Raw genomic sequence first — 27,803 nt, forward strand, 5'->3', positions numbered from 1 at the left:
GTTTCAAGAAGTAACAAAGCTTTGATATGTGCTACAACCGTGGTACCTTGAATATACTCCGCTAAGTGAAATAAGCCAGGCACAAAAGAATACATCTGGTGCGATTCACTGGTACCAAATGCCTAGGACACAAAAATCTATATCCTTAGTGGATTAGACATTGACAAGGGTTGAGAGTTTAAGCAATTAGCCATTACTTAGCGGCTAATGGTTGCTCTTTTGAATAATTAGAACACCTTGGGAATAGATAATTACATAGTAATGGAATATATTAATATTGCTGAATCGAACATTCTAAAATATTAAAATGGTAAACTTTGTGTTATGTATATCTGACTACATTTTCAAAGCCTGTAAGCAGATACCAAATGCCCGTGAAACTGAAAGAGAGAAAGCAAAATTCCATGCTAGGTCTAACGTTGACTGGAAGGAGTTGATTACGGGGAAGGAAGGAAAGAGATGGGCATGTGCGATGTGGTATTGACTAAGACCTTAAGTTATATTTCCAAACTTAACTGAGACGTACACTGAAGACCTGGTCTGAAGTGATAGAACAAAACCTGCTCAATTGTAATTTTTCTTGTATTTGAAGTGCTCAAAGCTTAACGCAGGTGTGACTTGACTGTGACATCACCCCCGTTTCATAAATGATTCAGCTTAGAAAGTAAATGTCAGACAGCATTCCTTGGCCACTTACAATATACAAGACTATTGCCTAAGCATGCATCTGTTCAATCCTTACGGCTACCTTTTCATACAGTTTAGTCAATTGACAAACATTATATGGAGCCCTGCCCCCACAACATCACTGCCATTCCCTAAAAAAGTGCATTCCAGCGTTCACCAAAAAGGCACCAGAAACAAAACAGGATGCCCCACCTCCTCCCAAGTCAAAGGTAAGGCAAAGGCTTTGAAGGTGAATAGGGAAAGTGCCCATAGCCACCAAAATAAAAAATGTACATGCTACCTACTTCTGGCACTGTTTGCAGATCCAGGAGCAGAGTCCTCAGACACGGCCCCTAGAGGAAGTAAATTGACTGTGTGCCCTCATCAAAGTCCCCTGATCCCCAAGCCAGATGTGAAATGGACAGAAGACAGGACATTTGTGGTTAATGGAAATCAACAAGCACCAAATCAAATCAGCTATAAAGAAAATCCACACCACTGATGCGGTCAAGGTCAGGCTTGAGAGAAAATAGCAGCTCTGTGTTCAACTGGCTCCTGGTTCTGATGCTGTGGAACTGACCACAAAATAGGGATCATTGCATGGGCCTTCCACTGAATAACTCTAAATGAACGTTCTCACCATAAAAACATGTTAAAGGCTGGAGATGAAACTCAGTGATACCATGTGTGAATTCAACACACAGGCATGCGCACACACGCGCACGCGCGCACACACACACACTCACGCACACATGCACACATGCACACATGCATACAGCTATGCACACAGCACACAGGCAAACACCTTTTACTTTCAAACTTCAATTTTTATTTCCCTTCTGGTCCCTAAGGCTATGATCTCCTTCCATTAACTCACTCTCTAGACTGTAATGTATCCATCCTCCAATGCCATCGGTTCTGGTAAGTGCTCCAATCTTTCTTCCCCAGAGTTGGTCCTTTCCTCTTCCGTCCTCAACACTGTTCTACTTTGCTTTTCTGTTGCTATGATAAAAAAACATTCTGACTAGAAGCAACTTGGGGAGGAAAGGGTTCTTTTCAGCTTACACTTCCAGGTAACAATCCATTGCTGATGGAAGCCAGGACAGGAACTCAAAGCAGGAAATATAGCAGAGACCATGGAGAAATGAAAGCATTCTGCCTGCCCCTCCCCACCCCAAATCATGCTTACCTAGCTCTCTTATACAGCCCAAGACTACTTGCCTAGCAATGGTGCCTCCCACAGTGGGCTGGGCCCTTCCACATTAACCATCAATCAAATCAGACTCTCAAAGATATAGCCACAGGCCAGCCATATTGATGTAATCCTTCTATTAAGGTGTCTCTTCTCAGTAGACTCAACTGTCAAGTTGACAATAAAACAAATCAAGACAAACATGTCTCAGTGATGAATCTTGTCCCATTAAGAAATCTTGGTTCCTGATGAGTAGAGACCATTTTCTTCTCCTAGCCTTAGGATTTTCATCCATACTTCTTAAAGCATCTTTTGTAAAAAGTACTCCTGAATATGTTTTTTAGCTTTTTATTTAAAACTTTTCATACTACAGAATGTGTGTGTGTGTGTATATATATATATATGTATGTATATAAATAAACAGGAAACTGAACTTTATAAGTGAGTGTAGGACCAAGGTTGTAGAGAAACTCCTTTGAATCTCATAAGCAGAACCTAGGCCCTAGTGAATCTCTGTTTAATTTTCTCTCCCTCTTGCACTCTTGTCTTTTCTGTCTAGTTCTGGAAAAGAAAAATACCTTGCTGTCTTAGTTAGGGTTGCTATTGCTATGGTGAAACACCATAACCAAAAACAGATTGTGGACAAAAGGGTTTACTTGATTTATACTTCTATGTCGCTGTTCATCATCCAAGTAAGTCAGGACAGGATCTCAAACAGAGCCAGAAACTGGAGGCAGGAGCTGATGTGCAGGCCATAGAAGGGTGCTGCTTACTGCTTTCTCCTTGTGGATTGCTCACCCTGCTTTCTTATAGACCCCAAGACTACCAGCTATGGATGGATGGTACCACCCGCAATGGGCTGGGCCCTCTCCCTTCAGTCACTGATTGAGAAAATGCCTCCCAGTGAGTTCACCCACACTCTATGAAGAGGAACATCCTGATACCTTTTGTCATATTTAAAATTTGCAGCTAGCGGGGCTGGGGATTTAGCTCAGTGGTAGAGCGCTTACCTAGGAAGCGCAAGGCCCTGGGTTCGGTCCCCAGCTCCGAAAAAAAGAACCAAAAAAAAAATTGCAGCTAGAAGTGCTAGAAGATTCAGGATTCCCTTCTCTTCACATGCTCTCTAACATCCTGACTATACTACGGGTTGCGTATCGGAGGAGATCAACTCATTTTGTGCCTTCTCTGTGACCAGTATCTAGCACAATGCCTGGATACAGCAGCCACTTGTAGTTGAGTGATCTAGTTCTTCATTTAGAAGGCCCCAAAGCTATTGAGAGTCATTAAGAAATCATGCTTCTTATTTGTTGAATCTAGCATTTCTGTCTACCTAGCATCCAATTGATTGACTTATACTCTAAGCAAAAATAAATAAATAAATAAATAATATGTAAAAATGGGGGACTAATTCTATAACTATTAATCACCTTAATACTTGAATATTTACTTTGCATTCCTCCTCTCTGCTTCACTTCTCCCCTCTCTTATCTTCTTCTTCCTCTTCCTCCTCCTCCCTCTCCTCCACAAAGTCCCACTGTGTAGCACTGGCTGGCCCCAAGTTCAAAGAAATCCATTTGCTTCTGATTCTAGTATTAAAGACATGCACCACCATGCACAGATCTCTCTTATGTCTCGTTTTGGTTTTAGTTTGTTCTGTTTTTTGAGACAAGATTTCAGGTATTCCTCAATGTTCCTCCAACTCAATCAGAATGTAGCTGAGGAAAACCCTGTCCTTCTGATCCTCCTACCTCTATCCGTAAATGCTGACATTACAGCAGGTGTGCCTGCCTCCACCTCTGGAGTGCTAGGATTACAGGATGTGCACACACCATACCTGATATGGAGACTGGAACCTGGGCATTGTGCATGATAGGCAACCGCTGCACCAGCTGAGATCCCTAAAAGCTTCCTGGATGGGAGAATAATTGTCAGTTGAACTTGAGCCTAATTTTTTTATATCTCTAACAAAAGACTTTACTCTCTGCCTCTTCCTAACCCTTTCCTGAAAGGATCATACTTCTGCAATCCTGTCATCCATCACGATTGCCCTCTTCCTGTTTTTTTATCCTTGTTCTACCCTTGCCTAGACAAGAGCCACTTCACTTCCAAATCCTCCTTAGGCTTCCTCCAGATCCCTTGATGCAATTTAACAGTGCCAAGCCCTGAAGCTGGACATCAGAGGATTGAAGCCTGCAGTAGTCCTCGTCCTAGATTTGAAGGTGTGTGTGTGCATGCGTGTGTGTGTGTGTGTGTGTGTGTGCGCGCGCGCGCGCGCGCGCGCACGCACTACCTTTCTTTCAAACACAGTTCAGAGACAAGATGAAATAAAACCATTTGTAAATACTATTATACACCTATACCCTTTAAACGTTGATTCTGTCTTAATTCTGTTGGCCCTTTTATTTTGATGAAGCGGTGTTGGTGAGTAAAAGAGGTGATTCTGCACACATGCTTCTAGAGATGCAGATACAAAGACAAAGGGGTAAGAAGCGAGAACGGGGACAGGTGTTAGTCTTGTCCCAGCTGTCAACCTCGTCCTCTACTGAACTCTCTGCATTTCCTCTCTGGCACAACTCTGTGCTGGAATTTACACAGATGTAGACAATTATGCCTTTGAAAGTTGAAATTGGGCCTGCAAAAGCAGTTTATTCCGATGTCTACACAGCTGCCATCTGAGGGAGAATTGAGAAAATTCAAGAGTTTAGAAAATGGTGTTGCCTATCCCTGCCAGAGACCTTTTGGGTTCATAACATTTGGAAACAGAGTGAGGCTCTCTGCGAGGGTTGGTCATAACCACGGGCTGGGTTGGCAGAGACACCACTCATATCCCTAGCTTGGACACTCTCTCCTTTCCTAAGGGCAGGCAAGCTTGAATGCCAACCCAGTAGGATAGCCTCTCCTTCTGTGTCCAAGTGGCTATAAATATAAAAAACAGCTGCTTCCCCCTTATAAATGCGGTTTGGGGCTCCTAGATTGCCTTAGATAGAAGAGCAGCGCCATGCAGTTGATGTCAGCGTACCCAATGAAGTCTGCTCTAACAAGGCCATGCGGCCGTAGACAGTAGGGCCTAGAGGTGGGAAGACAGACCCTCCCAGAGTGCTGTTAGGCTGTTATTCGGGTGACGGACAGCTTCAGAGAAGTGATTCGCTGGACCCGAGGAGGAGATAGAGACGGAGTTTTGCAGAGTGAGCAGGGCTCAGGACGGTAATAGCTCACTGGACATAGAAGAGATGGCTGAAGCTAGGGGATCGATGGCTAAAACTAGAGGATCAAAAGTTCTAGGGAAGACTGGAAATAAAACAAGACAATGCGCATGCTCACACACGCATACGCACGCACGCACGCGTGCTCGCCAGTAATATTGAAACTGTGTTTCTGTTTTACAAAGGAAGCAAGTGTGTGCTTTTTCTTTTTTTCATTTTTTATTGGTTATTTATTTACATTTCAAATATTATCCTCCCCTTCCCAGTTTGCCCTGCACAAGCCCCCTATCCCCTCCCTCTCCCCCTGCCTCTATTAGGATGCGCCCCCACCCACTCTTGCCTCAGCACCCTAGCGTTCCTCCGCCTGGGTCAACAAGCCTCCACTGAACCAAGGGGCTCCCCTCCCATTGATGCCCGATAAAGCAATCCTTTACTTTATCCAGCTGGAGCCATGGGTTCCTTCCCCTCTCTACCCCCTACTCCCCCACCCCCCCACCTCCGTGTACTCTTTGGTTGGTGTTTTAGTCCCTGGGAGCTCTGGGGGGTCTGGTTAGTTGATACTGTTGTCTTCCTTTGGGGTTGCAATCGCCTTCAGCTCCTTAAGTCCTTTCCCTAGCTCCTCCATCGGCCCCTGTGCTCGGTCAGATGTTTGGCTGTGAGCGTCCGCATCTATACTGGTCCAGCTCTAGCAGAGCCTCTCAGGGGACAGCTATACTGGATTCCTGGTGAAAATAGTGCTTTTAGAAAAGGCTTTTCTACTATACATGGACTGACCCTGGACTCTGACCTCATAGGTAGCAATGAATATCCTAGTAAGAGCACCAATGGAAGGGGAAGCCCTGGGTCCTGCTAAGACTGAACCCCCAGTGAACTAGACTGGTGGGGGGAGGGCGGCAATGGGGGGAGGGTTGGGAGGGGAACACCCATAAGGAAGGGGAGGGGGGAGGGGGATGTTTGCCCGGAAACCCGGAAAGGGAATAACACTCGAAATGTATATAAGAAATACTCAAGTTAATAAAAAAAAAAAAAAAGAAAGAAAGAAAAGAAAAGGCTTTTCTTCTCTCTTGCCACTCTTCCTGTTTGACTTTCCTTCCTCCTTCCAAAATTCAAAAATACTGTTTCCCTTAGTCCTTGTTTAAGGAAACTGAAACTAAGATTTTTTTTTTAAGTGATGATCTGTCAGTCCTACTTTGGTGAGCAATCAAGTTCACTCTTATGAAGAAAAAGAGAAAAAGACCCGATGCAGTCGCTAGAACTCTTGCCACTGTCTCTGAATAAGGGAATGAGTGGCAGTTCTGTCTCCTGTGGGACGTTCAACCTACCTCTACTCCCAGCAAACAGGAAATGTGAACTACCCCACCCCCCTTCCCCAACATCCCATCCCCTTACCCCCCAACCTCTCCACTCCCCCACTCCCCCACCCTCACTACATTACCTCCATCCCAGCGTCCCTCCTTCCCTTCACAGTTCCCAGGATCCTCACAACCTTTGCTCTGTTTTGTGACCCGGTCCCAGTCTGAACGGGACTGATTGGGTATTCTTCCTACTTATCGACTCCTACCAGGCAAAAGACTTGGAGCCAAAGCTGTCAGCTGGGTACATTCTATTCTTTTTTTTTTAAACATAGTAAGAGATAATAATTCAGGACTACTACAGGCAAATATGAAGGGCTAAGATAGCAGGGCTTGTGTTACACACACACACACAAATACACATACACACACACACACACATACACACACACACACACACACACACACACACACACACACCATAAACAGTATCTAATGTCCAGCCCTACAACATGCTATGGGGATGACAGAAGCAGAGGATTAGCAGACCCTGTAGGCAAAAAGAAACTTCAAAGTCCCTGTCCCTGTCCTTGTCCATAACATGAACACAATCTTTGGCCAGTACAGCTAATTCGTATTTTAAGTAAACAGTCAGGAGAAATGCTAACGTGTGACAACAGCCAATGCACCCAAACTGGAACCTGAGGTCATTGTAACTGCCCAGTACTGAAGGACCCTTACGGCTTCACGTGGAGCAACTGCCTGGGACTCGCTCCATGCTGGGAGAGGAGTGATGGAGGTGCCTGCAGTAGAATAACAAATTCCATGTTAAGCACTAACTGAACAAGAAAGAGTTCTCAGTTCAGAGGTCAGGGCACTTCCTCCGGTGCACAAACAATAACTAATTTTGCTGCAACCAGCTGTAATTTTGTCTTTTGACTCTATCATGTTCTTTTTTTACGTACAATGTTATATTTCATGCCCCCATTTTTCTCAACAAACTACAACTAAACTCAAGGTGTGTTTCTAGTCCTGTCATCAAAAAGACAGACCAAGGAAGACCTTTATAGATCCCAGGATTGTCAGGAATAGTGACACGGCCCCGTGCTTGATGTACTCTTGATACAGATTCGAAATGTGGCAGCAAACTTATGTGTGGATAGCAAGCATGGAGCCATGGGGACCGAACTGAGGCTGGACATCTGTGTGAAGGATGGTTCCGAAAGGACATGGTCTCACGAACAGGTGAGTCAGACTTCATGGGAGTAGAGGCAGGTGTCGGGGAGGGGCTGGGAATATCGTGGAGGGACAGAATGGGAAGAAGCTTCTGGGTGGTACATTTGGAACTTGGATGAAGTCATGGTTTGTCACCAACCAGATCTATAGTTAGTGAGTTACTGTCTGCCTCTGCTTCTGTTTCTTGTCAAAAGAATCATGATAATCAATCAGGGTAACAGGTAAAAACTTATAAGGGTTTGTGTGAAAGCTCGGCCAGGAAAGTGCTTCTCACACACACGTCAGAACTTGAGTCTGCTCTTCTAGAACCCATGTTTCCAAGGCTGAGTGTGTTGGCAGTGCTTGGAATCCCAGGTCTGCTGAAGCAGAGGCAGGCAGAACAATAGTGATCGCTAGCCAACCCCCAGGGCCTACATAGTGAGTTCCAGGCCAGTAAGACCCTCTAAGGGAGAGGTAGACAGAAGCTGAGGGATGATACTTAACCTTAAGTGCCCTCTGACCCCAACACTTGTGTGTGTGCACATGACATGGTCAAGGACAGCAGTGCCCAGTAATAAGGAGCTAAAACCATGAGACAAAGGAGTTGGGGTGCAGATAAATAAAGACAAGGCATGTTCAGAAATGCCACAATGAAGCCCATTATTTTGTGGCTTTATTTATCTATATGTACATGTGTTTATGTGTTGCATGCACATACCTACACACATGCATAGAAACCGGAAGAAGGCCTCGAATTTCCTCACCTAACACTGAATAGCTATTCCTCTGAGTGTCTTCCTTATTCTATGGCTTGCATTTTCTTCCTAGGCCGGAAGCCAGCAGTCTCTAGCGCTCTGCTGTCCCTATCACACCTTCTCTGAGCTGGGGTCACAGTCGCAGGCCTATGCATGACTCTGGAGATCCTAACCAGTCCTCGTGATTGTTCAAGAAGACCTCTTGGACCACTGGGCCCTCTCTCCAGCCCCTTGCAGACTAACTCAAAAAAAACTAATTTTTTAATAAAGGAAGTGATGTAATCTTACCACCTTCCCCAAAATAGAAGTTTTCAAGACAATGAACCTAGAAAGGCAAGGAAACTCATCCAAAAAAAAAAAAAAAAAAAAAGACTGTGTGTTTGAGACTTCCGTTAACCTTAGTTTTCCCTCTGGCTGTGCATTAAAAGTAATGCAAGGCCTCCTGTTGCAATAGCAGTTTTTAATCATGCATGTAAACGAGAACTGAGGTGGCAGCACCCCAACATAGACTCCACAAGATGTTTTCAGACAATGTATTGCTTTGATTGAAAGACATTTCAGTGCAGCTCTATTTAAGGAAAGTGTGATTTCGAATCCAATCTAGGACTTTGAAGTCTTTGTAAAAGGGTCTCTCCTTAAATCGTATTGCCTGTGAGGGAGAAACGATAGTGTTCAGAGCTGCATGGCCCTTTGGTTCTTCATTTCTGAAGAATGAAATATTTCAATTAGAAAGCTATAGGATGTGTCACACAGACTCAGGAAGAATCAATAGCTGTTGTCATAGTTACAAAGAAAAACAACTGATAAGTACAGATAAGGCTTCTCCCATCTTTCTTCTCTTTGCAGAAGGAGAAACCCACAGTTGGGGCATCATCCCCTGACAGGGTTTTGAGTTTCTCAGAACAGACCACAACAACTGTCTTAAGAAAATAACAAAAAATATGCAAGTATGTCCCTGTTGGCATAACTGCACGGGTCTAGCCCTCACGCATCTCTATCGCACACTGACCAAGAATAGGTTCAATTAAAACATTCTTGTGTTCCAGGGACTAAGCCACTACCTCAAGACTATACATGGACTGACCCTGGACTCTGACCTCATAGGTAGCAATGCATATCCTAGTAAGAGCACCAGTGGAAGGGGAAGCCCTGGGTCCTGCTAAGACTGAACCCCCAGTGAACTAGACTATGGGGGGAGGGCGGCAATGGGTGGAGGGTTGGGAGGGGAACACCCATAAGGAAGGGGAGGGGGGAGGGGGATGTTTGCCCGGAAACCGGGAAAGGGAATAACACTCGAAATGTATATAAGAAATACTCAAGTTAATAAAAAAAAGAAAAAGAAAAAGAAAAAAAAGAAAAAAAAACATTCTTGTGTTTTGGAAAAATTCCGTACCTTACGTATAAATTCCACACAAAAGAATATTGACCAAAACAAACTATCGAGCAATGATCCTACCCACTAAAGTTCATAAGAGGTTGTTCAAGTACCCTTCTCTCCTCCCCACACTCTCTTCCCACCCCTCCTCCATCCTGAATTACAATTGGAGAACTAGGATGCTGGGAACACAGCAAGTTCAAAACCCAGTCATGGATTAATCTCATCAGATAACATCGACACCCTCTAACACCACGTGCTTGCTGGTCATCTATGTTTTTTAAAGGATGTAGGGCCTTAGAATCAGGCCAACGTGGACTTCACTTTAACCCATCAGCCTGTGAAACTGTTCAGTTCTTCTAGGTCAGAGGTTCTTCATCATTAAATAGGGGCAACAATCCCCCGCCTCCCGTACAGTATTCTCTGAGGAGAAATGATGCCTGCGATGTAACATTGACACCTACAGTAAGTCAGTGTAGTCACTGTCCTTCTCCCTCCATCACCACACACGTGCCTGCACTCGCAGGTGCACACGCACACATGCACATGCATGTACACACATGTCACACTCTCAGGTGTGACATGGCCATGTTGGTCCATTCCCAGGATAATCATTAACTTCCGGCTCTTGTGCACGTCAGCATATCTTGAAGTATGGACAATTACCAGAAGGTTCTGTGGCTCTCAGATGTGGTGAACTCAATGGCTTCCTCTTCCTCTGAATCTTCCTATAATCGTTGCTGGGCTGCTGCCAGGCTTCAGAGGAATAGTGTTGGTCAGCACTTCCAATAAGCAGCCCAGACTCCAGCCTGAGAGCAAGCAAGAACGCCCAAGAGTCTATCAGTAAGACTAGAATTTGGAGCACTTAGAAAGAACATTCTCTAAAATTAAGGAGAGATGTCATGAGAAAAAATGTCCCTTCTTGGGCTAAGTTCCTATCTTCTTTTCAGCCCAAACAGGAAACAAACTCAGATGGCTTATGGGGATATGTGTCTTTATACCTAAGCCAGGTTTTTCTAAACAGGAAACTTCCAGAATGGGATGTGCTCTGGCCTGAATTTTTTATTTGACAGCTGAAAACGAATACGAACAAACTATTGGTTTGTTTTGTTTTTGTATTGGTTGTTTATTTTCCTTAGGCTAAACTGCGGGGGGGGGGGGGGATTATAGCATGTAAATTAACAAATGGTCACCAGAGGGCAGCACTAGACAAGAAGAAAACTCAACACAGGCAGGAGAGAAGGGGAAATCCCTGTAGTTAATACAGCTCTTCCCAAAGATTTCGTCCCCGGGGAGCCTAAAGATGGGGCTAGGAGGAGATTAGAAGTTGTGGGGAGAAGAGACTTGAATCCTGTTTGAAACTGTGTGTCACTGTATACTGGCTTGGTACAGGCAAACTCATTTTGCAGTAATTAACGTAAGGCTTATTCGACACTGTGCTTAAAGATTTGTAAGTTTTAATTCACCCTTTTACAATTAGACTTAAGTTCCTGGGTGAGAAATACATCGGACCGTGGAAATGTGATATTCATTTTAATTCCAAAGCTGTTAGAGTGACGAAATGAATGAGTAAACAAACTTGTTACAAAGCAACAAAGAGGGGTCCGCTGAAGCATACCTTTCTAAGGAAAACCTTCTGCAGCACACTAGGACTAATCCGGCTCCTGTGCGGGAAGCAGGCATATGATTCATCCTTTCGGGGTCATCTGCTGAGCTGTTTGATATCGCTCTAGCATTGTGTGCTGGCTCCCAGTTTCCTCTAGGGATCAAGAAAGAAAAACAAAAATAGATTCAAATAAGAATGTAAGATCTGGAAGGCACCTCCTCCAGTCCGCATTCTGAGGACAGGGAGGGGCGGAAGAGAGGAGGCGTGCTCTGTCTGGCCTAGTTTAGCTGTTCTCTCCACAGGCCCAGCAGCAGGCACTGGAAGCTCTTGCAGGGAGGAAACTTTGCAGACCTTTCTATCCTGCTGAGGAAGCTGACAGATTTTTCCTCTTTCCAAGGCCTGGAGGGAGACATAGGCAAACAGAAATCTGAGCACGTCAATACATGCAGAGAAAGAACGTGGCCTTTCTTTGGGAATAAACAAGCCCACTGTCAGGACCCCCGCATTCTCACGGGTACAGACTGAAGGAAGAAACCCGTTGTAACTCGGATTCCTGCAAACTACATAACAATGAAATAAAATATAACTTCCCACAGAGAGAATAAACTGTTTTTCAATTGTCTCCTCAGGATGCCAGATTAAGATAAGTGTATTTGCAGCTCCAAGGTAGAGAGTTTATTTGTATAGTATAATACAATATATAATACAATACAGACCCGGACAATGTTACACCCACCGCATGCATATAAAAGCAAAACAACGGGTCATGATTCAAAAATCTGTATTTTAAAGTATCACTCAAACGAAGAAAAAGGAGAAATTGACATCCATTTACTTTTAAACTAATAATTTGCGTTTTGTTTTTTGTTTTTTGTTTTTTTTAAATCAAGCTCTTTTGTTAAGAAAAGCTAGATACTCCCAAGAAAACCTAGATACTTCTGGTTAGTAAAAATATGACCCAGGACTGGGAGGCAGACTGTGAATGTCACAGTAAGTTCCAAAATACACACAATAAGTTTCACAATTCAGGCTCATTTCAACTTTGGTGAAAATGTGTCTAACAGGGGATTGGTTTGACATGACCGTTGGCTAAGATAAATGGCGAACGGAAGCATTTCAAAGACATAAGAGAGAAAAAATGTTATTGGAAGGTTCAGAAAAAGAAAGCAATTGGTATAATTTGATGATTTATCGCCTGGGGCCCAGGACTGCAATCACCAGGTAATAATAACAAGAAAAGTGGAGAATACCTTATGAAAATTTCCTTCCAACAATCGATCTACAGATGTAAGGAAGATCATTACCCTACAATAACAAACCTAGAAACAGGAAGCAAAAGTTCGCCCAGATATAATTACGACAATAGATGAAGCCTAAGAACAAATCGGCTGTCATTCAGATATTCTTGGGGCTTAACTGATCCATTTCATGAAAAATAGGCGAGCACGGAATGCACAAAGCCTAGATATTTGAGGCAGGAGTCACAACTGTCCAGCGAAGCTCTGTGCTAGGTGGGGATTTACAATCCCTTCCATCTTTAGGCTTCTGAGTATATTGAAGCTAAGACATAGACGAGGGGAGCGGGGTACACACTCGACAGTCTCTTGCCACGGGGAGAGACAGTTTCTCTAAGAGTACAGTCCTTGGTAAACCACTCTCTCCAGTCGAAGAATATTTGAGGGAGCAGGAGGGAGAAGGGAATCTAGGAGGAGTTGGAGGAGGGGTGAATATGATAAAAACATTATGTGAAACTCTGGAAGAACTAAGGAGAATAGGGAAGAAGAAATGGAGAAAGAGATGAGGAAAAGAAAGAAAAAAATGCAGCAGCATATGAGCCAGAAGCAAGGCAGCGAGCCCTGTTCCTTCACAGACTCATCTCCCACCCCCCAGTTCCTGTCGTCCTCCCCCCTCGACGATGAACAGTAAACTCTAAGCCAAAGGAACCCTTTCCTCCCCTAAAGTTAGACGAGTACATGATAAAAATCTTAAGTCTAGTTGGCCTCTTTGATGATTAATTTTCATTTCAACACGACTGCATTTGGAATCACCTAGGAAACACATCTCAGGCTGTGGGGAGTGGCTTTTCCTGAGAGGCTTAGCTGAGGAGGGAAATACTGGGTGAGAAGCCCATGCATTAGCATGTAGCCATGTAGCCATGTAGCCATGCTGACTGAATGTGAGGCGGTTAGCCACACTGTATCTGATGTCAAGAAGCAGAAAGGGATGAACCCTTGCTATTTTCTTCCCTTTTCCCCCTTTTTATATAGTCTATGGCCCCAGCCCATAGAATGGTACCACCCAAAATTCTGGAGGGTCTTTCCTCCCCGGCTAAAGCTCCTTTTCTGACTGCAGAGTGGCCACCTGACAGACTCCAGCCCTTCTCTACAATAACTGAGTCTTTCCTCCAACGTGAGCCATAATAAATCTTTTCTTCAAAACAGACAGACAAATAAATACACAAACCCCTAAAAACACACACGGAGCAAAAAGACACAAGAGAACCAGGTAAATCAATCAAGACTTCTGGATTCAAACCAGGCAGAGCACATGCGTACAATCTCAGCACTTGGGAAGCTAAGGCAGGCTGTGGAGTTTAAGGTCCGCCTGGGCTACATTGTGAGTTGAAGGCCAGTAGGATCCAGGTTGGTTTTTTATTTTTTTGTTTTTGTTTTTTGTTTTTTGTTTTTTGTTTTTTGTTTTTTGTTTTAAAAAGAAGACAAACTAATTCTTGGCAGTACCCAGCACTCATCATGCACATTGAACTTGGATTTTATCGAGCCCCTACACTTACCATCAACTTTTCTGGGTGCTGGGAAGGACATGCTCTCCCATTCAGGAACTCAGTATCTAGTGAGGGATGTGGATACACAGTAGGCAGTCATGATAGATTGAGAAAGAGAAGAGGAAGACACAGCGGCACTCCAGACATGGAGGCCGTGAGGGTGACTGGACCCCTACACTGAACAGTAAAACCACTGTAGGCTTGCAGCCTGACAGACAACCTAATTAGACAGGCACCCCAGACAGACCTCTCTGCAGTCTGGGAGGGACAAGAGTGTGGGCAACAGGATCAGGAAGGCTAGCAAGGGTTGGAGACGCAGCTCACAGACTGTGCTTTCCTTGCAAGAAAAGGACCGGCCAAAAGACCCAGAGTCCATTTCACACTTGATCTTAGCAAAAAGGCCGAGAAGCAATCAGAGTCCATTTTGTAAGCCAAGTTTGGTGAAGCACACACTTTTTTGGTTTGTTTGTTTTTGTGTGGAGGTGTTTTGTTTTGTTTTGTTTAAGAATTATTTATTTTATTATATGAGTACACTGTAGCTGTCAGACACACCAGAAGAGGGCATCGGATCCCATTGCAGATGGTTGTGAGCTACCATGTGGTTGTTGGGAATTGAACTCTGGACCTCTGGAAGAGCAGTCAGTGCTGTTAACCACTGAGCCATCTCTCTAGCCCCTGGCACACACACTTTTAACCCCAGCACTGAGGAAGTGAGCAGCAGAAAAGGTTTCCTAGAGCTCACTGGCTGCCAGCGTAGGCTACGTGACAAGGCAAGCCACCTTGTCTTTAAAACAGAAGTGTTCAAGGCCTGAAGAACAATATCCAAGATATTGTTGAACTGACCGCTGAACCATCGTGAGCACGCATGCGCGCGCGTTCGGGACCCGGAACAAGGGAAAGGAAGCGGGTTGTCGCACTAGTCTAGACAAGAGATGCTGACCGCAAGGTGAAAATGGGGAAGATGGAACTAATTCCAGAAATGCTGAAGAAACCAGAGTGGCAATAGGCGGTACAGCAGCGTGTGAGAGGTACTGAGCTCGACCTCCAGCTCCACCAAAGACTAGAGACAGTGGCAAGACTTGACAAGTAGTTAGATGAGGGTAAAGGAGGCAAAAGACTCAAGACTCCGTGGCTGAGATTGACGACACTACCACCAACTAAAACAAATTAAAGGAGAACAGGCTATCCAAGCAATGAAGAGCCAGTGAGTGCAGTCTGATACATTGCATTTGAATCATCTAGGAGACGTGCCCTTGGGAAATCCTGCCAGCGGCTAAATACGACATGGTCACTGGGATTTGAGCATATTAGTGAAAACTGGTCTTGGAGAACTTAAGGCCACCAGGACAGAAAAAGGGCAACACCCATGTTGAGGAAAGGGAACAGACTAGTTGGTTACAAGAAAGGAGTCCAGTCTTTCAAAAGCCATAGATATAGCACATTCTGATTAGAAGAGAGGTCAAGGTCAGGAACAGCTCAAATAGATGCTTCTCCTGTGTGAAGGATCTAAGGGAACTTGCAAACCCCTCAGTCCACAGCATGTTAAAAAACAAAAATTACAACAACAACAAAAAAAAAAACCTCCAGAAAAAAGAGATTACACAACTCCTGTTCATGACCCCATCACAAATGCCTAACCTGGTCTGGAGAGATGGCTCTGTGGTACAGAACACAGGCTGCTCTTCCAGAGGACCAGGGTTCAATTCCTAGCATTCCTCAGGGATCTGAGATCCTCATACAGACATGCATGCAGGCAAAACACCAATGCACATAATAAATAAACAAATTAAATAAACAGATTAGATAGATAGATAGATAGATAGATAGATAGATAGATAGATAGATAGATAGATAGATAGATAGATAGATAGGCCTGACCTAACAGCCCTTGTCCTTCATCTGAGCTGGTCTCTAGTCCTGACTTTCAGTAGCACTGCCCACAGATGAACCTTTACTCAGAGAGTCTTGCATGTGTTCAATTTAAAGCATCCCTTTTCATAATTCAGACCACTTAACCTAGTCCCTCCAACTGTTTCCAGATTCCCGCCACCTAACTGTTCTCCCTTAGCCATCTCTAGAATTGCCCCAGATTCTCCAGGTAGGCTCTGACAGCCCAAGTCTGCGGAGGACCAGGTCAGTGGTGAGTGTGTTGACTGCATACAGCTCTGCACAGTGCTTGCTTTCTGCCAATAAGGCATTGTCCCTGACAGCTGTCTGCCTCCTAGAGTCCTCCTCTGAGAATTACATAACCTACTGAACCAGAACTGGAAGAAATCCCAAGGCATCTCCATCCAGTCTGTCTTCCCTTTTAATTAAGGACTTTTTCTGGTGTACCCTACAAATGAGGCTCGGTCCAAGGAACTCAAGAAAATGTTCTTTCTCAATGGGAATGCTGTTTTTTCATTTAACACATCGTAAGGTTGATTTAGGACACCCTAAGTAGCCCTTGTAATGTAATGGGGTAAGACGGCTAACACAGGTCTGGATCGGAAACAGTGGACGGCACAATGAAGTACTAACTGGAATCGTAGAATCTATATTCCATGGAACTTCTGTGAGAGGTTGAAGGTCAGGGAACTGTAAGTGTGAAACGTATTTATTGGGCATTATTATCTAACCTGTACCATCTCTATCATCCCACGGAATTGTTCTTACCTACCTAGGAAAATTAATTTGCCTATCCTTTACTTCATTGAGCCTGGCTTTGCTTTAAATTGGATTTTTCAAGGTGCGAGCATCAATCGAGCTCAACTTTAAGCCTTGTCCTTTGGCAGTTAATCTGCTCATTAGGCTAACGCTGTGGTCCTTGATCCGGGAACATTTTATCTACATGACAAATGCTAAGAGTTTTATTAAAGGCTTGTCTTCTCCCCCTCCCTCCTCCTGCTGACCCTCCCTCCTCTGTTCAGGTCTCATTTCATCCTTCTCTCTCCTCTTCCTCCACCTTCCAAGCATCTTTCTTTCTCCCTCCCTCCCACCCCTCCTTCTTTCCTTCCCTACTGGCTCCTAACAGAAAACTTCTCATTTGCATTTTTGCCAGTCTGGGCTCAGGTGCAGTCACAGCACTTTGAAGCCTGCCCTTTCAGTACCTCCATTATGCTGAGATCTCCTTCTTCCTCATAATCACATCGCTAAGGCGTCTCTCCCCGCGCTCAGGAACCTTCCCCCAGAATGAACTGACTGCAGCTTTCATGCTACTGTTGTTTTGCTAGCTCTTTACTTTCGGGTGGAGAGAAGATATTCGACCTGGTGAGCCTCTGCACACCCGAAAATTCTGCTTGGATGCCATCTCACACAGCAGCCCTGTCACCCTCTACGACTGTCACGGCATGAAAGGCAACCAGCTCTGGGGATACCGGGAGGTAAGCGTTGGCCCTGTGTTCATTCCCAAACTGTCGGGATTTCAGACTGACTGTTAAAACCGTGCTTGCTTGATCCAGTGTCGCCTGGACAGACGTACACACTCAGCTCACACGTGTGACAGAGGCCACTGTGACAGGGAAAGATGGAGCAGGGAGAGTGTGCTTTTACCTCCATTTGTCACGTGTGCCTCTTCCCAAGTAGGGATAATTGAAAAATTACTCTAGGAACTCATATCACGGGGAACCAATTAGTCAAGACTTCAGCTCAACCAACTTGGGGCCACATAGAAATAAGCAAATGTTCTTATGCATAATTCTTAAAACCCCTAACTCACACCACGCGTAGAGTAATACATATATTCATTTAATGTATACTCCGGATTTTTGCTTGGCAGCCCTCTGGTTAAAGCAATTGCATTAATACATACATACATACATACATACATACATACATACATACATACATACACACATATGCATGTATATTCAGGTAGACATAATTGTAACATTTGGACAAAAAGTGACCCGTATGAAATTTGGTCAAAAAGTCTTCCCTAATATATCAAAGGAAAACTTGTATGGGAAACCTAAAATAAATTAGAAGTGAATACTTAATGATAAAAATAGTTTTAAAACAAATATACTTAATGATAGAAAATAATTTTAGAACAAATACAAACTAGACTCTTGCATATTGAGTTAATTGAGCAATTATATTATTTTTAAGAATTTTCATTCTTGCAGCCCTTCAGACCCATAAGACAGGCAGGTTAACCCAGCCAGGGAGCTGATGACTTGTGTGTACTGTTCTGAGCTCTGGCACGATCCAGACTTATTCAGGCTATCAGAAAAATGGACCTAGTGCTTGAACCAGAAGTGTGGCTCTCCTGTGATAGGAGCCAGCCATTGTGACCCCACATCACAGATGAGAGGACTGAGTTAGCCAGAGCCAGGCTGACTCCATGACAGGTTGTAAACTGGCAGTTTGGGAGACTAGGCCTAAGTTTCTGTTTCCCAGAAATGAGAATGCAGATCCTGGAACCTGTGGTCAGCCTTCCACTGCCTCAGACAGCCAATCCGTGGACACCTTGCCATCTGGCCTGAAGTAAGAATAGGAAGCTGGCGTGAATAAGTGACCCCCTAGAGATAGAGCTGACCAATCAAGGTAAAAGGGCACACATCCTCCCTGGAACTCCCTAAACGACAATAAAAGCTGGGCCTGTGAGTCCACCAGGGGTCTCCACTCAGCTAAATCAATGCTCTTTGCTTTTGCGTACTGTATGAGTCTGGGGTATCATTCTCTGGCAAATTCCAGACCCTGACGCAGAAAGTGGAGGGAAGAGGTGAGGGTACACAGTAGCTATGAATGTGTTTCCTCATTTATGAAAACTCTAGTTTCTACCTCTCGAGGTGGGCGCCATAGAACAGTCCCATTCACGGCAGACGCAGTGGTACCGTTTACCTCACACATCCACACCTCCCTGGGATCCAGAAGAGTTTTGTGAGATCTCCAGAAAAAGCACAGAATACCAGCTGCTCCAGCCTACAAAGCAATTTAAACGCAAAGAGCTAATGAGCAGATAATCTCACACACACACAAGGGAAGGGAGTTGGTACATGTGAAAACCTATATCATTCGTGTGTGTGTGTGTGTGTGTGTGTGTGTGTGTGTGTGTGTGTGTGTGTGTGTGTGAGAGAGAGAGAGATTAGTCTCAAACTGTCGATACAATGCTGTCTATGTGGAGTGGAGTAGGGTAGGCTTTTATTCTCCAACAGTTATTTTCTGACCTTTCAGATGATATTTTCTGTACACATCAATAAAACACCCGGTCTGCCTCACACACTGGCAGTTTCTAATGAACAGAACATTTCTCATCATAGGACATTTAGAGACTGAGAGATAGACCACTCAATAATATGCACTTAAGCCTCCGAAATGCAGTTGTTTTCATTGAGGTGCTTACAAAAGCTTACAGGAGGGTAAGACCAACCAAGGCATGTGCACACAGAGTTCCTGGGGAAGAAACCCCTGGTTGCAGAGATTTCAAACGGTAACTCATATGGGTGTTAACACTGCACACCTTTCCGGTATCTGAAGAAATTGGTAAAAGATAACCCCTAGCTGTGACTGTGCTCTGGCCAGCTTCTCAGCTCGAAGGCAGCAAGAGGTTACACTCTGAGTATTCATATGGCAAGCAAGGCATTTAGACCCATTCAGGAACATGCTTAAAATGGAAAGTTTCTGAAATATCTCATCTTGGTGGATGACTCAGGTCTATGTAACACACCTGTTTTTGGAAAATTTGAGGGCTGCTCAACACCTAGAGGAAAAATATTCCAACAGAGAGCTCTCTGGAAGACTGCCTTGGATTTCAGTCACACGCCTTGGCCTCGGGCAAATGGGGTGGTCTACCAGTTCACTAATTGGCTGGGGCTGCTTCAGAGTGCTCTCTTTTTGTCATCATATTTTAAATTTGGTGTTTATGAATATTTATGAATCAGCCCAAACGGCCATCTCCTGAGCTCCTAAGTATCAACTCTGGCTGTTAAGGAAGAGGCAGCCTCAAGCAAGTGAGTCACACCCATCTGCCGAGTCCCTGGAGCCACACAGGCGCTACTGCAGAGTGCACACAGGAAGGTGCTAAGGTGATGCCGGCAGAATTGTGGCCAAGCGGCATTCAAACTCAGATGAATCCAGCTTCAAAGTCTTCACTCACTGCTCTGCTGGACTCTTAAGAAACAAGATCAATATCTCCCAGGAGACATCCCCAGTGTTTGCTGGATTTAGTTCAACAGACTACAGCTAATCTTCTCCAGCTACATGGAGATTTCTTGGAGAAGGAAGTATCTCCCTCATTCAAACAGGTCAACCTTGTGGTCAGGCACCACTTCCTAGTCCATTAGCAACAATTAGCTCTCAGCTATTCTTAGATGTGTCTTTTTAAAACCCCAGAGGAGAAGGGCATTCCTATTTTATGCTATTTTAACTATGGTTGTACAACTGTGTCCCAGAATAGCAGGTGTCCTGTGTGAGAGGAACCCTTACCTGGTTCTCCTTTGCCACCAGAGGGACCCCTATTACAAGAACACCAACCTCAGTAAAAGTATTTACGCTATTGTTCAATAAGAAATTCATTTCTCCTCCTCAGTCCCCACATCTACTCAGTTGTTACAACTTGTTATTCCCTTTGCCCTAACGCTGTCTTCAAAACACACACACACACATACACACACACACACACACACACACACACACACACACACACTCTGTCATTGCTATAGCTCCTGCCCTGGCTGCAAGCCATCTCATAAAAGGATCTCCTTGCCCTTCCCACACTGAACCTTGTTTTACAATGCCACACTGTTTCTCACTGAGTAAAAGATAAGCTCGTTTCACCTCCCAATGTTTGTCCCAACCCTTCAGAATCTGGACAATATAATGGTCAGGCCTTAGACTCAGTCATACTTAAAATAATCTAGCCAGCCTGGTTGTACACAACTATAATCCCAATACGCAAGAGGCAGAGACTGGAGGATTGCTACCAGTGCAAGGCCACCCTGGCCTGAACAGCGTGCCCCAGACTACACACTGTGATTGAGGGCTACGAAGTGAGAGCCTGTCTCAAAACAAGAAAGAACAAGGTTATTCCACCATCATTTTCAATTTGTTACTACTATAGCAGGTATAACTAACTAGTAAGCCACGTAGAGCCTGTAGCCAGAAGTCTGCTATATGACCAAATCTCCATCTGTGTGGGTGACAAATGACCTCTTTCACTGTTAACAGTCTCAAAGTGTAAGCAGATGCCAAACGTCACCGAAGCAATCTCTGCTACTCTGTAACATTACCTGCTGTTATCCTTGCCAAATTTAAAGCTGCCTCCCAAACTCCTTTTATGTAAACACTGTACTGGATGGCCCACAGCATATACCTTAATTTAAGAATCCCAGAATATGTAATCTAAATCAAGAATTCTGAGCACAAGCCATTTACATGAGAGGTGGTTGCAAAAAAAAAAAAAAAACAACGAAAATTTATAAATACAAGTACACGTACACACTCGTGTGAGTGTGTGTGTGTGTGTGTGTGTGTGTGTGTGTACTAAAGATTCCACCATCTCACCAAATACATAGAAAACAACACCAACACTCCCATCACTCCCTAAACTTTCCATCGGCCCAGCTGGGGTGACAGAACACAGCTATGATCCTAGGAGGAGGCAGAAGCAGCAGAATTGTCATTAAAGTTTTTTTTTTGGTTGGTTGGTTGGTTTTGGTGGGTTTTGTGGCCGTTGTTTTGCTTTTGGTTATTTTTAATTGTTGTTTGCTATTTTGGCTGCAGTTTTTCAAGAAAGGGTTTTTCTGTGTAGCCCTGGCTTTCCTGGAACTCACTCTATAGACCAGGCTGGCCTCAAACTCACAGATCTGCCTGCTACTGTCTCCCAAGTGCTGGGATGAAAGGTGTGCACCCCGACTGCTAGGACTGCCGTAAGTTTAAGATCGGCCTACATTGAAAGTTCCAGGACTAAAGGGGAAGACTGGTCAAAAGAGGTGGGGAGATGTGTGGGAGTAGAAGCAAGAGGCGGGGGGGGGGGGGGGACCTGCAGGAGAGGAGAGAAGGGAGGAGAGAGGGGAGGATTCAGAGAAGGAAGGAGGGAGGGGAAGATGGAGGGGAAGCCAGACAGGATAGAGAGAAACTTTCCCTGAGGGACTGGATATAAAAGATGTGGACCGTAATCACCTCTATTCATTCTTGTACAGCATCTCATATTTAGTGTAATTAGATAGACTAAAGAAATTTAAAGGCATCAAGATTAGAGAGGAAGAGGATAAATGGACTATTCACAGACGATGCATTTGAAAATCCAAAAGACTGGGCAACTGAACTACTAAAATGAAATTAGAACATTCAGCATGGTTTCAGCCTGATGTGGACAATAGGCTATGCTTGAGCAACAAAAACTAGAAACTGAAATTAAGGACCCATTCAATATAGTTGCTATAAAACACCTAGGATAACTTGTAAGCTCCAGTCTGGGGGTGGGGAGATGTGCAAGGCCACCACAGAAAGTTACAGAAGAGGGCTGAGCCTGTAGTCAGTGGTAAAGTTCTTGCTTGGCATTTGTGACAGGAAACTCTGGTTACAGGCTAAAGCACAGTGTGGGCTGAATAATAGAGAGTAATACTGTGAAGGTAAGATTTCAGGTCAGAATATACATTTAATGTAAGCCAATCAAAGTGTAGCAGAGTCATATGCAAAAACTGAGAGATTCTAAAACTGAAATGAAACAGCAAAGCTAGCCAAGAAAATCTGGAAGCAGGGGTAAACAGAAGTAAACAAACAGTTACCAACACAAAACAGTTATTAGTCAGTACTCGGAAAGCTCACTAAGGCTCTCTAGATGCTGAGGTCTGGAGATATCTGAACTCTCCCAAGGGGTTCTATTAGGGAGTTAGAAGAAGACTCAATTTTCCAGCCCATGTCGTACCCACTTCCTTCAACCTGTGCCTGCCTCCTGCTTTCTTGGTAATGGTACTTTGGTGTGGATCCAGCATCCCTTCTCTGTAACTTAAACACTGATCGAGTGTGATCAGCCACTCATCACTCTGTAATTACCCAAGGTCAGAAACCTTTTACCACCCTTTCCTTCATCCCTCTTTGACATTTTTGAAACAACGCCTCATGTAGCCCAGGCTAACCTCAAATTCTTCATGTAACCATGGATGACCCACATCTCTCAGTCCTCGTATCTTCATCTCCAAGTGCTGGGACACCTGGCCTGATCCACCATGTCTTGCTCCTTTCTCTCACATACCTTATGTCTTCCCTCCTCTCCAATAGAGAAGTTTATAAATAAATAGTCACTGAATGACTTAAAGATCCAACGGTTCAGTTACAGATACAGCACCCTCTCCACCATGAAGCACTGCTATACTAGACAAAACTAACATATTTCTTTGTCGCAAATACCCCTCTTCCCCCAGTGACTGGACAGGAAATTTTTAGCTGCTCGCTATGATGTCCTTAAACTTTAATTTCCATTTTAAAAAGACTTTTAAGTTTCATTAAACATGGAACCTAGATAAGAATGTCTCTATCAAGTCAAACTGATATCTAGATAGTCAACCCATTAGTTTAAAGTGAGTGGTGGGGGAAATTCTTGGCATGTATCAACATTTGACTATTTACTTTAACTTGTAGGCTTGGTTTTGTTCTCTACATCATAAAATCATGCTAGTTGATGTGGTCCAGTGATGTCAGATAGGAGGTCATGGGGGTGCTATTTTAAGGAGTTCTTTTTAGATAGTGACTTAGGGCCCCAGATGAATATAACGCTCCCAAATAAGTTAACAGACAAGGAAGGCAGTTTTACCCTGACTCTGATTTATGGAGCACTTTCAATATCCTAAAATGTATGGTCATCACTGAACGGTCTTCCAGATCAGCCCCTTCATTTCTAACTGTCCCCGTTGTTGCAAAGCTCTTTCCTGACTTGTAGTACTCTAGTGATTAAGCTTAATCCATTTTGCTCAAGACAAATTAAAATTTTTGATAATGTTTGCCTGGTTGTTAGTCTTTACTTCTGATGTGATCACTTAGTTTCCAGATTCTTCTAGCCATCCCATCTAGAGCAGCATCACCCTGTGGGTCACAGCTCCTTTGTGGGTTGACAACCCTTTCCCACGGGCCACCTAAGACCACCAGAAAACGTTTATTTTCATTGTGATTCATAACAGAAGCAAAATCACACTCAATGAAAACAATTTTATGGTTGGGGTCAGCACAACATGAGGAACTGTATCAAAGAGTTACAGCATTAGGAAGGCTGAGAAGCACTGCTCTAGAGAGTCCTGGATAAAAGCATACCAGCCAGAAAAGAGCAGAAAACTACAAGTCTGCTTTGACCATGGAAACAGAGTGGGTGACTGACCACCCTTTGTTTAAGCATCTATCATCTTTTGCTATAACCAGTGTTAACTTAGCCTGAGTTGATTTTCTCACTTAATTCACACACTTGGCTATTTAATTCACTCTTAACATTTAAAAGAATAATAATAACCTTTCTCTCTTCGCTACCTTCCATCTCTCTCATCTTCTACCTGTAGAATTCATCATTTGTACTTGTGTAGCTAGCCATTTGGTTCTGTTGAATAGGATTCATGGGCTGGGAGTTAGCTTAATAATAGAGCAGTTTCCTATAATGTACAGGTCCCAAGTTCATTAGCAGCATACCCCAAAAGTAGAAATAAAAATTCTGAAATTCAAATTTTACCCCAATTTGATTTCGATTCTTTGACCCAACTTGATAGCAATTGAATTGAATTGAATACTGTTTTCCCATTTCCAGTTGAATCAACACACATGCAATGCTTTCATCTGAGTTCATTGAGCCCAAGGCCCAAATTCACTAACTGAGCCCTATCATAAATCCTGTGTCACTGAGTGATTGATGAGCACTGTTTGAAGGGATTTCCTTAACAAGATACAAATTTGCCTAATACTAATGATATCACCTGTGTCACTGTCCTCCAGCTTCTCGTACAAAAAACAAAGACTTTCAAACCGTTTGTCAAAAACCAGATGCACAATGTCTGCCACAGCCACTTCTGTGTAACAGAGTGAATGGACTCCAATGATGGAGTCACTGGACCCTAAGAAGTCTTTGGGTCCAAATGACAACCTAGCTATCTTATCAGAACAGGGCAAGTCTAACTGCCAGAAGGGCCATCCTTTCACTAAGCAACGAAGCTATGTTGTCCTGAGAACACAACATCCACTAGTATACCCTGTGCCAGCAGGAAGTGGCAGTGTAGAGAGGTGTAACTATTTTCAGCAATCAATCTGGTAGAAGGAGGATTAGCCACAGGGAAGCATATATTTACTCGACTGGTGCTCTCACGCAGAAATCAGTTTTAGAAGCACTCTACTTAAGCTTTTACTCAAAGCTGAAGGCAAATCATGCTCATCTGAAAGGACCTTGGAGAACAGGCTAAGGGTTGTTCTCAAAGCAGGGAAGAGAACCTTTCAAATAGTCCATCATTCTCTTGTGGTTTTTGCCTATCTGAAGCCAGTTGGCTGACACAGTGTTCTGATGCTCCATTTCAGCTTAACAACAAACCCATTGCTTAATATTTCCCTAATGTGTTTAACTGCCACACTGCATTACTCTGAACTACAAAGACACTATCAAAGACTATCCTCTTACATAAGGCTGAGGCTAGTGCTTGTCAGGATCTAGATAACCAATTGGAAACAGATCTGGGTGCTAGGAGCTCTGAAGACTCATGATATTGTTAATGAGGACACCCCTTCCTGTCTGAACAGACATGGAGATGGAGCCAGACTGCTAGTTGCCTCAGGCAAAAAGAGAGATGCAGTTCTACTTAAGACATTAAGGACACAAGCTCAGAGTCCTGGGGTTCAGGAGCTACCATTTGAGTCATGAGCTCCACTGTGCATCTTGGCTCTGGAGTTGAAAGCTTCCTCTGTTATCTCTATTTTCTTGTTACAAAATGAAAATAATAGTATTTACCTTCAATAGTTATTTCAACAATTAAATAAAAATTCATTGCACTTAGAGTGTGGCACAGAAGACTTGGGTTAATGTGAGCTATTGTTATCCATGTGTTCAGCAAGCTATCTTCTGACCTGATTTTAAGATCCCAAATTGGTGTAGAGAGAAACATATTGCCTTAGTTGTACTTCTATACCATACATTTCTGTACTATTTCCCCTATTCACAGATAAAATAGTAGAAGAGGAATTTCACAAAAGCACTGGTGTGTCTATACTTTATTCATGGGAACCAAGAGACATGTGGCACACAATAGGGCTTAATTCATATTTGCTGAGTGCATTCCTGTTTTTCCACACTCTGGTTTATCAAGAGGTGGTTAAGAGAGGAGAAATGAGGAGATCTGGACACAGCAGTTAGCACCATATGACTCACAGGTATGCAGGAAGCAAAGGTGCCATGTTCAGGAGACTCTTGATGGACTGAGTGCGAGGACGTAAGAGATATGGACAGAAGTAAAGAGGTCTGGAACAATATTTCCCCTACATGAAGATCTTTGAGTTCAGAAGTAATACACATATACATACGTATATATATATATACATACATACATATATACATACATACATACATACATACATATGGTTCAAAGTATGTATTGTCTACTTTTATGTCAACTTGATACAAGCTAGAGTTATCAGGGAGGAGGGAGCTTCAATTGAGAAAATGCCTCTATAAGATAGCCTGTAGGGCATTTCAAATTAGATTAATGGGGGAGGGCCTAGGCTATTGTGGGTGGTGCCATCCCTCGGTTGATGGTCCTAAGTTCTATAAGAAATCAGGCTGAACAAGCCATGAAGACCAAAGCAGTAAGCAGCACCCTTCCATGGCTTCTGCATCTGCTCCTGCCTCTAGGTGCTTACCCTGCTGGAGTTCCTGTCCTGACTTTCTTTGATGTTGAACTATGATGTAGAACCATAAGCTGAACAAACCCTTTCCTCCCCATGTTGCTTTAGTCAGCAATTAAAACCTAAATGAAAGGGCTGGAGAGATGGCTCAGAGGTTAAAAGCACTGACTGCTTCTCTTCTAGAGTTCCTGAGTTCAATTCCCAGCAACCACATGGTGGCTCACAACCATCTGTAATGGTGCCAGATGCCCTCTTGTGGTGTGTCTGAAGACAGCGACAGTGTACTCATATGCAAAAAATAAATCTTAAAAAAAAAGGCCCCTAAAACTTAAATGAAGACACTGCATAATATGACATAAAGCACCGAGCACTACACAGGCCAGAGGCATTGGGAAAACTTCTCTGAATGATGTTTGAGAGAAAACCGAAAGAATGAGTAGAAATTAGACAATGATAAAAGTGGTACAGAAAGAGATTTTATATATAATACATTATATATACATTAATGAATCAATTTCTCCCATACATTGAGATAGGCAAAATCTTGGCTTTCTACAAAGAAGAAAGAAAAGCTGCCTGAAATGTATACCATTAAGGAACATGATGAACTATGAGGCCAGATATCTGTGCAGTGGCAGAACTGTACAGGACAATACAAGTTCAACTATGAATTTAGTTAAGTAAGAAATCATTCAATTAGCATTGGAGAGTAGGGACCCAACACACTGGAATTTTCTGGCTGGAGGAGCTGAGGATATGCCTTGCACACCCTATGCATAGGGGGTGAATACAGTATGAGAGAGAGGACCAGCCAAGAAGCAGCTATAGCCAGCATGTCTCAGCACATACACTACGAACACTCAAAGGCTTCATTTCTCGGAGACCAAATAAATCAGTAATGCATGAGACCAACATCTGTGAGAAGTCTGAC

The 27,803-nt window shown here is 43.6% G+C and overlaps 1 protein-coding gene across 2 annotated transcripts in view; it reads left to right on the forward strand.

Annotated features, from left to right (window-relative positions):
- The window catches only part of Galntl6 (polypeptide N-acetylgalactosaminyltransferase-like 6), a 1,251,036-nt gene that overhangs the window by 1,213,354 nt on the left and 9,879 nt on the right, over nt 1–27,803 (forward strand). For both annotated transcript variants that reach the window (XM_017600182.3, NM_001135756.1), the window contains 2 exons: nt 7,482–7,598; nt 17,299–17,448. In XM_017600182.3, coding sequence (XP_017455671.1) covers nt 7,482–7,598; nt 17,299–17,448 — 267 coding nt within the window. The remainder of the gene's footprint in view (nt 1–7,481; nt 7,599–17,298; nt 17,449–27,803) is intronic.

This window comes from Rattus norvegicus, chromosome 16, assembly GCF_036323735.1.
Source record: "Rattus norvegicus strain BN/NHsdMcwi chromosome 16, GRCr8, whole genome shotgun sequence".
In the NCBI taxonomy this organism is placed as follows: Eukaryota; Metazoa; Chordata; class Mammalia; order Rodentia; family Muridae; genus Rattus; species Rattus norvegicus.